The 13,009-nt window shown below is 44.5% G+C and overlaps 1 protein-coding gene across 2 annotated transcripts in view; it reads left to right on the top strand.

The window, feature by feature from the left end:
- The window catches only part of RASEF (RAS and EF-hand domain containing), an 80,505-nt gene continuing 67,496 nt past the window's right edge, over positions 1-13,009 (top strand). For both annotated transcript variants that reach the window (XM_025931663.2, XM_086685076.1), the window contains exon 1: positions 1-721. In XM_025931663.2, the coding sequence (XP_025787448.2) occupies positions 300-721 (422 nt within the window). In that variant the 5' untranslated portion in view covers positions 1-299. The remainder of the gene's footprint in view (positions 722-13,009) is intronic.

The following is a 13,009-nucleotide window of genomic DNA, read 5'->3' as shown; positions in this document are numbered from 1 at the left end:
GCGCTCAGTTGCGGGCGGGCGGGCGGGGCTGCGCGGTGCGCGGAGCTGGGGGGGCGCACTTAACACTGCTCCTGGGCCGGTAGGGGCAGCGCGTGGGACCAGCGTCGAAGCGCGCCGCCCCCAGCCCGCCCAGGAGCCTCGCCCCGTCCGGACATTCCTGCAAGTGGCCGAACCAGCCGGACGAGCCCGACTCTCCGCGGTTCCCGGCGGCAGCAGGTGGCCCCGGAGTTCCTGCCCGTCACCTCAGCCCCGGCGGGCACTGCGCCCCGGAGCTGTCTGGGCTGTCCCCGCCGGGCGGGATGGAAGCGGACGGGGACCAGGAGGAGCTGGCCCGCTTGCGCTCCGTCTTCGCTGCCTGCGATGCGAACCGCTCGGGGCGCCTAGAGCGCGAGGAGTTCGGCGCGCTGTGCGCGGAGCTGCGCGTGCGGCCGGCAGACGCCGAGGCCGTGTTCCAGCGTCTAGACGCCGACCGGGACGGCGCCATCACCTTCCAGGAATTCGCGCGCGGCTTCCGCGGGGCCCGCCGCGGGGGGCGGCACCGGTGCTGGGGGCCTCGGGAGCCCGCGTCCACCGCGGGCCAGGTGGAGCCGGACGGCGAGGAGGACGAGGGTGAGGAGGACGCTGCGGAGACGCTGGCAGCACCCTGGGGTCGCGCGAGCCCGGTCCAGGCTTGGCAGGACTTCCAGGCGCGACTCGGGGAAGAGGCCAAGTTCATCCCCAGGTGCGTGTATGGGTTGGAGGGCCGAAGGTGAGGATGGTGTTTCCTGTATTCCGGGTCCACGGACTCTGACTTTTTCAAGTCGAGACCCCCTAGAGTTGAAGAACGGGAGTGCGTTCAGAGTTCGGGTTTGGGGAGAAAGTTTTGCTTGCTTATTTCTGAGCCCTGCACAGGGCACTTTGTTAATTACCTGGGTCACAGTGAATTCCGCAGGGTCCAGAGTTTCTTCCCAGGCAAGGGTTTGGGAGCGCTCCCTACATTTAATCGCACTTTTTACCAAGGCCTCCATGCTGCACCCCGGAGCGTCGCTGCGATCGGCATACTCTACAAGTAGTTTTTGTATTTGTTGTTTTCTTACAACTACATAGAAGATCAAACATGTTGGGCATTTATATTCCTGGATTCGCATATTCATTGATGCGTACTATGTTCTAGGCATTTTACAGAGTTCGCTCATTTAATTGTTGCAACAACCCTGGGAAGTGGGTTTTCTTATTTCTGATTGTTGGGGAAACTTAAAGACTCAGAAATTTAGACCTGTAAGATATTAAGGGACTTGACTAGTTAATAAAAGAGCAGGGATTTGATCCCAGATATTGTTGAACTGAAAAACTGGTTTTATACAATGGAATCAAATGATAAAATCATACAATTAATTCTCTACTCCTATGGCTCCGACAGAAATAATATCAAGTTACTAACTTACTTCTTAGGGGTTAAGGGAATGCCTGCAGGGGCAGGGCAGGGAAAGAAAGATACTCAGGTTTTATGCAAGAGAAATTTGCATGTGTCCCTGCTTTCCTGCCATGGTGTGTCTTGAGCTGCCAGTTTCACTTCTTCCTCTGGCACTACAAACACGTGAATGCTGTGAAAAGTATATTTCTGCTCTCTGTTTGGATTTTTGGTTGAAAGCTTATGGAGCTCTGATTGTCATTATTAATAACTGAAAGGTGTCATTCTGGCTGGCAATTCACATATCTTAGACTTAAGACTCAGAGAAGCAAGTAGCCCTGGGAGGGGACAGTGGTCTGGCTCACTCATTCACAGCGTGGACCTGCAGACCTGGAGACCTGGGTTCCACTTCCTCCTCTGCCCAGCTCCTCCCTCCAGTTTGGAAAGTGAGGCATGGAGAGTGACTCAGAGCAGTATGAGGCAGATGTGTAGAGAAAGTGGGTGTGATAGCCATTTTTCTGTTATTTACAAATGAGTTAAAATGCAATGGCTCTACCAGGAAAGTAGAAAAATGTAAACATTGCTATAAACAGTATTCTTTGCGTTATCTCTTATCTGTAACTTGGTTTAGGTCTGCCTAATGAAAAGTAACAATTTTAGGAATAAGGAAAGGTGAACCCATGCCATGCTTTCTATCCACACGCGGATCTACTTTTCACAGTTGTGAACTCTCAGCAGCAAATAGATGACACTTAACCATTAAGTGATTTAGAATGATCTTCTTAGAATCAGTATACAAACCAGGATTTAATATTGGTGATATTGTTATTATCATTTCCAAACTCTCCAAAGGTTATTAAATTTTATGGGCACCAGTGTCACCAGTAGACTTGTTTTAAGCCCCACCCCCTTCTGATTGGAGATTAACAAGTACAATATTTGTCTTCCTGTACTTGTTCAAGTGGAAAAGAACTAAACTGAGCTGCTGCATCTGATTGTTACCATGGCAGCCATTAACTGTTTTTGGTAAATTGAATTGCTTCCATTCCACTTTCCTCATACAACTGTTCACCTTCCGTTCCTCTAATCCAAATGTGATAACACTCTTTTGTTATTGATAATGCCATCAGCATTATTTCAGCCAAATTAATTCTGCAAACATTATTGAGTGCTTATTTTGTGCCAGGCACTGTCTTAGGTACTGTCCTAGGTCCCTGGGGACAAAGAGAAGTGTGGAATGTAGTTCATGACTTCAGGAAATTTATAGTGCAGGTGAAACATTTCTCAAAAAATTCATGAACGAACATTTAAAGGTGAGAGGGTTTTTTTGCAAGAAATTCCATACATAGAGGACAGTCCAACGGACTACTATAACCGGGAGCTTTCTTTGAAGTCTTGAGTTTTTATTTTTAAAAAGGTCATGGGGGCGCCTGGGTGGTGCCTGGGTGGTCAGAGCATCTGACTCTTGATTTTGGCTCAGGTCATGGTCCCAGGATCATGGGATCAAGCCCGTCATTGGGATCTGTGCTGAGTGTGGAACTTGCTTAAGATTGTTTCTGTCTCTCCCCGTCTCTGTCCCTGTCCCCAATTAGTGCCTGCACGTGCTTTCTCTTTCTCTCTCAAAAATAAAGAAACAATAAGAAAGGTCATGGCTTATTTTAATATAAAAGACTATATTTTCCTCCAGTGGGAACATTGTTTCTGTAGGAGGATGTGCCATTTTGCCTGGTGGCTTTATCCCATGCTTATCCAAGGGGTTTTCATGCCTAGTTTGAGAAGAACACATATAGATGTAAGAATATTGGGCTCCTTTAAAGGCAAAATGTGGTAGTGTTGACAGAATTTCCCATTTGTAAGACCATTCAAGCTCCTGGTGTAAAATGTTAAGCAAGTTTGGGTTAAACTCCCCAGTCATCAGTAATTGTGATCTTAGAGAAGAAATAATGTTGCACTGTCTGAAAGGATGAAAATGGTCTCTGGGATGTGTGTCAGCACACTCACAAATTGGTTTTTACTTAGCAGATTAAAGGGGACTGTCCAGAGTAGTCAAGTGACCTGTTAACCTGAACTGGGCAGGTGTAAATGGTCTTCAGGGTCAGGATGGCCATCACCACTTCCTAGAGAACTGGAATTAGGTCTGCCAGCAGGTGAAACCAGAATGGGCATGGCCATGTGGTTATATAAGAGAGTTCAGGAAGGGAAGGTTGTACAGGGCCAAGAAAACTCCACGAAGCGGGAAGAGAACGTTGGGTGAGAGATAGAGAACGGGCTTGTAATAACCTAGCCTGGCCAATTTCTTGTGCCAGGTGTGTTATGAAAGAGAGTTTTGTACCTAGTACGTAATAAATGTGCTCACTAAATGTTTGCAAAAACGAATGGAATAAACCTCTGTTCTTTGATTCCTTGGTTCATATATTGAGAATGCAGTTAGTTCATGTTATGTGCACTTTCTTCATTTGTTTTGTTGATTCCTTCCTTTTTTTTTTTTAAATACTCTGGTGTGAGCTGTTTATGGTGTTCTAAGATCAGCAAAGAAAGAGAGAAATAGGGTGTGTGTGTGTGTGTGTGTGTGTGTGTGTGTGTGTGTGTGTGTGTGTGTGTCTACATGCATGTGCCTGTGGGTGCATTGAGCATTTGACCAGGGGTGGGGGGATGGCGGAACTCTTTCCTCTAGTTGGAGCTGAAGCTTTTCAGAGCTTCCTTAACTCCATTTGCTGCGAATTGTGTTGTGATTTGATTTCACTTTGATAAATCAGTTTTGAGCCCCAGGTTTTCACAAACAGAAACATGAGGATCCAGCTGCCACCAAAACCACAATGGATTTGTGCATGGGCACAGGTACTACAATGGCCAGATTAGGGACAGACCCAAGGTGGTGCTTGTAAGGTAACAGGTGTTAGTGTGATTGGTGACCCACTAGGCAGGACAAGGATGCCATTTGTTCAGGCACCCAAATCAGTCCTGTGTGGTTTCTTATGGTTTGTGACCTTTGTACACACACGGTGTTGAAGGGGAGACTTTTATATTGACAATTTAGAAAGAATAAATTTAATTGAGAAGAACTGAAACTACCGACCTGTGAGTTGTGTATGGGGTGTCAAAAACAGTGTACTTTAGCATCTCCATATAACTGTAGGGATGATTATGGAAATCGAGAGAAAGATCCATGGCTGAACACCAATCCCATTTAAGCAGGACATTTTTAAAACATGTAGCTACAAGTAGGCTGAAGTATAGTTTCCCTACTGCTCAGGGTTTCTTTTACATTTCCCCTTCTTGGGTTCCACGTTAGCCCTTTCCAGTCTGGTTGCATTTATTTATTTATGTATGTATGTATGTATGTATGTATGTATGTATGTATTTTTATTTTTGAGAGAGAGAGATTGAGCATGCACGCACAGCTGGGGAGGGGCCGAGAGAGGGAGATACAGAACCTGAGGCAGGCTTCAGGCTCTAAGCTGTCAGCACAGAGCCTGATACAGGGCTCAAACTCATAAACCGTGAGATCATGACCTGAGCTGAAGTCAGATGCCTGATGGACTGAGCCACCCAGGCTCTCCGTGGTTGTCTTCTTTTAAAATAGCATGGTTGTTTCATGCAGCCCCTTCCTTTCCATGGTCTGGTACAAGGTCACAAGATGGGGAGGCAGAAGAGAGATAAAGGCAGAGAAAGAAAAACTCAGAAAGAGGGCTGGAGACTTGGAGCAAGAGAGGGTACAGGTGAGGGGAGAGGAAAGACAGAGATCAATAGATAGATGGACAGATTGGATAGTGCCTCAGTTTCCCCTCTCTTTCCACTGAAGAGGCCATGAGCCACCTTGAGACGGGAGAGGCAAACCAGCTTTGCTCAATCTAATTTTAGCTCTTGAGTATCTCCAAAATGTGGGTATCTTGGTGCTTTGGACTGTGTGTTTGTAGATAAGTGTATGTTTTCTACTCATGTGGCCAGGAATATATCTGGTGCTCATCCGGGGAGATAAAGATTTGTTCTAGCCTTGAGACATGACAGTGGGTTGGATCCCAGTCCTGGAAAAGGATTAAGGGTGATTTTGCCTGTGTCTGATATTTACTTCTGGGGCTGGCTTTGGGATCTATCAGTGTAGTAGCCACAGGCTTTCCAGAATTCTCTGCCTTTTCTGGGTTCAGAAGTGGGGTGTTTATATGTATATTTATTTTCTAACTGTTGCTGGTCTTTTGCTTTTTGTTTTCTCCTCTTTAGTACATCTTCTGTTGTAATTCAGTGTGTCATTTCCCTGCTGCTGAGCGGGAGAAATGTGTCTGTTAAGAAAACCGCAGCTCAGCCTCGAACCTTCCGAGACTTGCTCCTGAGCTTTGTAGGGGTCTGCCGGTGGCTTGGCTTTTATGGACTCTACTTGATGATGGTCCCTTCTGGTTTTGATAGTTGAATTTCATCTCAAGGTGATAGTTTCATTTAGGTCTCCTGGCCCCAGAAATGTATTCTGGCCTTCCTGTTCTTGGAAGACTATCTGTTCTGGCCATGTGGTTAGTGGCCTGCTCAGATTGTGAGATCTCACTGATTGTTCAGGTCTTTATTCTCAGGTTTTGATAAGAGATGATTTATCCCGCCCTTATGAGGTGGGCATAAAGAAAAAGGCTTAAAATGGGGTGTCCTTGGGAAGACTGCACTCCAAGAACCATAGACTGTTCTCTTAGCTTGTCTTTTAACCTGAAATTTTGATTTACTCCTCTCCCAAATCACTGTTCAGATTCAGGGTCATACTACTCCTATCACTGTACATATAGATATCTTTACCTGTTTCTGGGGGCACCTGGGTGGCTCAGTCAGTTAAGTGTCTGACTTTGGCTCAGGTCATGATCTCACGGTTTGTGAGTTGGAGCCCTGCATCGGGCTCTGCTGTTCATGTGGAGCCCACTTCACATCCTCTGTCACCTCCACTTTGCCCCTCCCCTGCATGCACTTTCCCTCTCTCTCTCTCTCTCTCTCAAAAATAAAGAAAAAAGAAAAAAAAATCTTTACCTGTTTCTTCATTTCCACCCGGGTTACACAGTTATTTCATTTGAAAAATGGAAGTACGCCATTGCACTGATCTGCCTTGAATGGAGGTTTGTAGGCTGACAGCAGAAACGGGACCCTGTAGGTGATGGGAGAGATCGGAGCACCATGGGCGTTCAAATGCCTGGGTTTTTCCTCCTAAGATGGTGTATGCAGTACACATTCTTGGTTCATGTGTAACTTGTTAAAGCTGAGGCAGCTCCTGACTGCAGTGTGTAGTTGGAAGGAAGAAGCAGGAAGAGATTCTTTATCGTGGGCATTCAGGCTGCTTCTGTTTGATGACATTAGTCTTCTATCAGGTTGTAAAATGGAAAGTAAACACTGCTTTCTACAGGGAAGTTGTAACGGGGGAATATATGTATGACACATGATTTTCTTGGAGTTAGTTCCTCAAAAAAATTCCATTGCTTCAACTTGTAAATATCCAGGATTTTCCAAATTATAATTGCTTTTGTCAGAGCAGTTATAAAAGGAGAATAGTGAATTGTGACCTTTAAGAACTTAGTTTGTATGTCTTATAAAAAGATAGACAGATGCAGTAACTCAAACATGTTTCTGTAATTCTTTCTCTCATTCACTCAGTGTGCCTGCCAGTGTCCTAGGCACACTACAGAGACTTTGTAGACTTGACCCTGACCTTCAAAGAGCTTATTGTCCCACCTTAAATACATAGGAGTTTCTGATACCTGAAGGACCTGGGATGAGGTATAATCTGAAAAAATACCTCTTGGCACATACCCTATGCTGTGGACGTTTCATGTCAAGAGTGTTTCTGAAATCAGACCCTTTGAGGTCTTTCCATGTGTACCTGGGAGTCTTAGAATCCTAAATGTTTTTGTTTTCATTTCGATGAAATATAACACAAACTGATTTGCACACATTTGGAATCACCTGGATGACTCCTACGTCAGAGATTTGGCCGCTCTGTTTCAAAGCCTGCCTTTGTGGTTAAGATTGTGTGGCATCCCCAGCACTGCATTCATAGGCAGAACAGTGCATGGTGATATGTTCATGTCAAGTGGCTGACAACACAAAGCAAAACTATGCCTGACACTTGAATTTACCAGGGTACCTTCTCAGGTAGGAAACAAAGGATGCACACACTAGAAATGGTAGCTTTCCCAACTCTGTGCTTTGACCTTCAGAGTATGAAAAATTAGAATTTCCACTTCAAATCTGAATTTTTCACCATCTTTTATAAGCTGGCATCACCCACAGCACTGAGCCTACATCCAGCATGACAGTTCACTCATGAACTGTCCAAACTGTTGGATTGTCTGTGGTCTCTGTAGAAAGTGATGGGAGAGTGGGGTTTTGGTTGTATCAATGTGCTCCAAAGAGCCATGTGCAAGCTGTGCTACCATATTGATGTTGGCTACGGTGATTTAGTTTCAGACGGAAGTGTATCCCCTGTCAGGTTAGATGAATGTTGCTAATTCTGACTTCATTGATTTTGTAAATGCATGTTGGTCTTCTAAGTGTTTTGGAGCTATAAGTATAGGAAGTTTATATATGGTTTATGTTTGTTCCTGGTTAAGCAACATGGTAAAAACAATATTTATGTCAACCCTGGAACTCATAGGAGATATTTTTAAGTAAGGTCTGCATGTTAATCAAGTGTGAGATACACTGTTCTAAAAAAGACTTGAAATTCTCAAGAACAATGTAGGATTGGAAATGTTAGTTTATTTATCATTGCTTATCAATCTTGTCTATCTCTCTTTTTTTAATTTTTTTAAATGTTTATTTATTTTTGAGAGAGAGAGAGAGAGAGAGAGAGAGAGAGAGAGAGAGAGACTGCAAGTGGGGGAGGGGCAGAGAGAGAGGGAGACACAGAATCCGAAGCAGGCTCCAGGCTCTCAGCTGTCAGCAAAGAGCCTGACGTGGGGCTTGAACTCACAAACTGTGAGATCATGACCTGAGCCTGTCAGATGTTTAACCGACTAAGCCACCCAGGCACCCCAGTCTTGTCCACCTTCTAACTTGAGGGCATAATACTGTTGAAGAAGTTCATCTTGAATGGTTCCCAATCTTGTCATTTAATCCAACAGAAGAAACTTACCTTTTTCTCTGTCCATCCTTCCTCCCTCTCTTCCTCCCTTCCTTCTCCTTCCTTCCTTCCACCCATCCTTCCTTCCTTCCTATAACATGTTTTTATATCCACATGTGCCTGGGACTGGGCTAGATACTGGGTGTTTTAAAATAGTACCCTGTCAGGGGCGCCTGGGTGGCTCAGTCGGTTGGGCGTCCAACTTCGGCTCAGGTCGTGATCTCACGGTCCATGGGTTCGAGCCCCGCGTCAGGCTCTGTGCTGACAGCTCAGAGCCTGTAGCCTGGTTCCGATTCTGTGTCTCCCTCTCTCTCTGCCCCTCCCCTGCTCAAGCTCTGTCTCTGTCTCTCTCAAAAATAAATAAACATTAAAAAAATTTTTTTAAATAGTATCCTGTTAGAAATCAGAGTTTCTTGGCCAGTTAGTTTGTCTCTATCCAGAGGTGATAGCATCAGTGAGGTTATAGAATGGGAAGAATCATGGGTGGATGGTCTGAGTTCAGCTCTTACTGGTGGTCAGAAATCAAACAGGTAAACTAAAATTCAGAGTTTCTTCCTGTCTTCGATACAGAAGTCGTATCCTTCTAGCTCCTGTGATGGTGTTACAGTTCCATTGAGGGACTCTAGGCACCTGTCAGATGACCTCCAGGTTCCCTTCTCTTACCATCCTGTGGGTCGTGACTGATGTCCTGGAGGTGGGGGTCACAAACTCAGGGGTCTGGGGCCAGATGAGTAACACTGAGCTGGTGGAGAAGAGTCCGGGCCCAAAACCAGCCTCTCTGAACTGTCATGCTGGATGTAGGCTCAGTGCTGTGAATGATACCAGCTTATAAAAGATGGTGAAAAATTCAGATTTGAAGTGGAAATTCCAATTTTTCAGACTCTGATGGTCAAAGCACAGAGTTGGGAAAGCTACCATTTCTAGTTTGCACATCCTTTGTTTCCTACCTGAGAAGGTACCCTGGTAAATTCAAGTGTCAGGCATAGTTTTGCTTTGAGAATCCATGTTGATGTGAGCATGTGATTGCACGGTACCCTATATTAGGACTTGGGCTGCTGCTTCCACTTCCCAAGTTTGTGGGTAGTATTTTTTGACCCAAAGAGAGTCTCTCTCTACCACTGTTTTTTTTCTCCTGGATATTGTTGTACTTTTCGGAGTCACCTTGTTCAGGCTTAACAGATGTTGCTTGTACGATATTTTCTGCCTCCAGGTTTTGCTGCCCTGATAGGTGCGTCCTTGGGGGAGGAGGGCTGAGTTCTGAATGCATTGGGATGTCCAGAACCCCTTTTACCCTAATGTCTTTCTCTTCATTTGAAGCTAGAACAACATTTAAGGCATGTCACAGTTTTTAAGCATATCTTAATTTTTAAGACTTGTAACAAAGTCAATCAGAATGGAATGACTTCTGATTAAAAATAAAGGAATTTGGGTATAAGAGGTACTGCAGTGGTATTATCTTTTACTGTTGGAATACTTTGTCCTTCAGACAGAAAATTTTTCACAGATGAAAAGATGCTCAACAATACTAATCATCAGGGAAATGCAAATCAAAACCACAATGCAATACCGTCTCACAGCTGTTAGGATGGCTATTATAAAAAAACCAGAAAGTAACAAATCCTAGTGAGGATGTGGAGAAATGGAACCCTGGTACACTGTTGGTGGGAATATAAAATGGTGTAGCCACTATGGAAAATAACATGGAGGTTTCTCAAAAAATTAAAAATAGAACTACCATATGGGGTGCCTGGTTGGCCCAGTTAGTTAAATGTCCAACTCTTGATTTCCGCTCAGGTCATGATCTCATGGTTATGAGATCAAGCCCCATGTCGGGCTCTGCGCTGACAGCACTGGGATTCTCTCTCTTTCTTTTTCTTTTTCTCTGTCTCTCTTTCCCTCCCCCTTTCTGTCCCTCCCCAACACGCATGCACACTCATCCTCTCTCTCAAAATAAATAAATAAACATAAAAAAAAACCCCAGAACTAGCATATGATCCAGCTTCTGGGTATGTATACACTTCTGGGTATGTATACAAGAGAATTGATTAAAATGAGGATCTTAAAGAGATATCTGCACTCTCACGATCATTGTAGCATTATTCACAATAGCCAAGAGGTGGAAATAATCTAAGTGTCCACTGACAGACGAATGGATGAAGAATATGTATATAATACAATGGAATATCATTTAGCTTTAAAAAAATAAGGAATTCCCACAATGTGGGACACCGTACATGAACCTTGAGGAATTACACTAAGTGAAACAAGCTAGTCACAGAAGGACAAAGACTGCATGATTCCACTTATATCTTAAGTATCTTAAGTAGACTCCTGGAAGGAGAAAGTAGAATGGTGGTTGTAGGGGTGGGGGGGGGGGGGAGGCGACAATGGAGAGTTCCCGTTTGATGGGTATAGCCTGTCAGTCATTCAAGATGAAATCATTCTGGAGATTTGCTCTACAATAATGTGCAGTACAGGACTGTCCACTTAAAATTTTGTTAAGAAGGTAGATTTCATGTATGTTTCTTACCACGATAAAAAAAGTTAAAGAAATACGAATTTTTTTCAGACAGATAAGAAATTTGAAGAGTTATCAAAGCTCTGTGCCTTGATTTCTGTTTGTGTCATTTGTTTCTGAGCCATCCCAAATACAGGGTCTGTGAAGCTTTGCCCCTTGAATGTACTCATACTGGCTGTTTTTAGGCAAGCAGGCAGAAACACTTGAGGTAATGACACATTCTAAGAGCACTCTGTCGCCACACACATACACCAAGGGCAGTCACTATTCAATTTCAGTTTTTTTTTAAATTAGTTTTGGGACATTTTATGAGAATGTTCAACCACGATACCCCAGTGTGATTATTTACAATTATAAAATTATGGAGCATGTTCAGGTGGCCATTTTGTCATAATATTTTTGACCAGGAATATTTTTTAAATGTCTGGATATAAAGCAAACACGTGCAAATGAGTTATTCATTTTGAAATCCGAATGCAGTGGTGAGAGTATCACCTGCTGGCAGAGGTGAAAGGGCTCACGGGAGCTAGTGGCACATCCACTGACTTGTGGCTCATCTACGGGGCATGGCGGCTGTGCCATTTCATCCCTTGACGTGACACGATCACTTCGTAATTCTTGCTTCCGTAGAACAGAGTTATAGTCTGCTCTGGGCTGGGGTGGAAGAATTCTGGGAGAGTCCATCGACATTTGCTTAGAAAATCCATGTTTTAGGATGTTCATATGTCATGTTTTCTGACTGAAATGCTATAAACCAGTGTTGGTGTTTGTGATGCAAAATATTTTTTCTTTTCCTCCTTGGGGATCCATGGCACAGCATGTACTTCACAGTCTGGCAGAAATGGTTAGCTTGGGGATGTTAATGAATGAATTACAGTACCGGCATTCTGCTCTACCATGGTGTATGCATTCCAGAAAGACATAATATTCTGCAAACACATAAGACATATGAAGAAGGATAGGATGGGGCTGACCACTCAATATTGTACACCTTTGTAACCAGAACACTGGAAAAAAAAGCACAATAATAAAAAAAAAAAGCCATGTTAGATTAAAAAAATTTTTTTTTTTTTTAATTTTTTTTTTCAGCGTTTATTTTTATTTTTGGGACAGAGAGAGACAGAGCATGAACGGGGGAGGGGCAGAGAGAGAGGGAGACACAGAATCGGAAACAGGCTCCAGGCTCTGAGCCATCAGCCCAGAGCCTGACGCGGGGCTCGAACTCACGGACTGCGAGATCGTGACCTGGCTGAAGTCGGACGCTTAACCGACTACGCCACCCAGGCGCCCCAAAAAAAATTTTTTTTAATGTTTATTTATTTTTCAGAGAGAGATAGAGAGACAGAGTGTGAGCAGGGGAGGGGCAGAGAGAGAGGGAGACACAGAATCTGAAGCAGGCTCCCGGGTCCTAGCTGTCAGCACAGAGCCCAATGTGGGGCTCGAACTCATGAACCATGAGATCATGACCTGAGCCGAAGTCAGACGCTTAACTGACTGAGCCACCCAGGAGCCTCAGTCATGTTAGAGACATAGACATGGAAATACAACAGCCCAGGAATACCTGCACATGTTTTAAAAAACAAAAATATAGGATATTACAGTTTAATTTTTTTTTTGGAAGATTAAGGTAGCTTGATGGAGGAGGTATATAGGTTGTGGCTGCTGAGTTATAGGGACAAGGACAAAATGCACAAAGCTCTGAGAGAACCAGGACAAAGCATGTGGACCATCTGTGCCAAGAGGAAGGCCCCCGGCCGAGTGGGCATTGTGTCGGCCCTGTATTTACCTCAGCTGCCGCTGCAGCTTGGGGAATGGACTTGCATTTGGTGGCTGTTACTTGGGGGCACAGAGCCTTAATATGCTGGGAAACACAGCTTCCACTTCAGCATCACTCACCTGTTGACCTAGGAAACAAGCTGGTTGATGCTATAGGAACACACATTGTGGTGGAGCAGTCCTGGTCTTCAGTACAAATTCATGAGGGGGCAGGGCCAGGCACAAAGCCAGCGCTGAGTGG

The sequence above is a fragment of the Puma concolor genome, chromosome D4 (assembly GCF_028749965.1).
Source record: "Puma concolor isolate L17-30 chromosome D4, mPumCon1.1.hap2, whole genome shotgun sequence".
NCBI lineage: Eukaryota > Metazoa > Chordata > Mammalia > Carnivora > Felidae > Puma > Puma concolor.
Note: the sequence above shows the minus strand (reverse complement) of the source record. Positions and strands in the feature narration are given on the sequence as shown.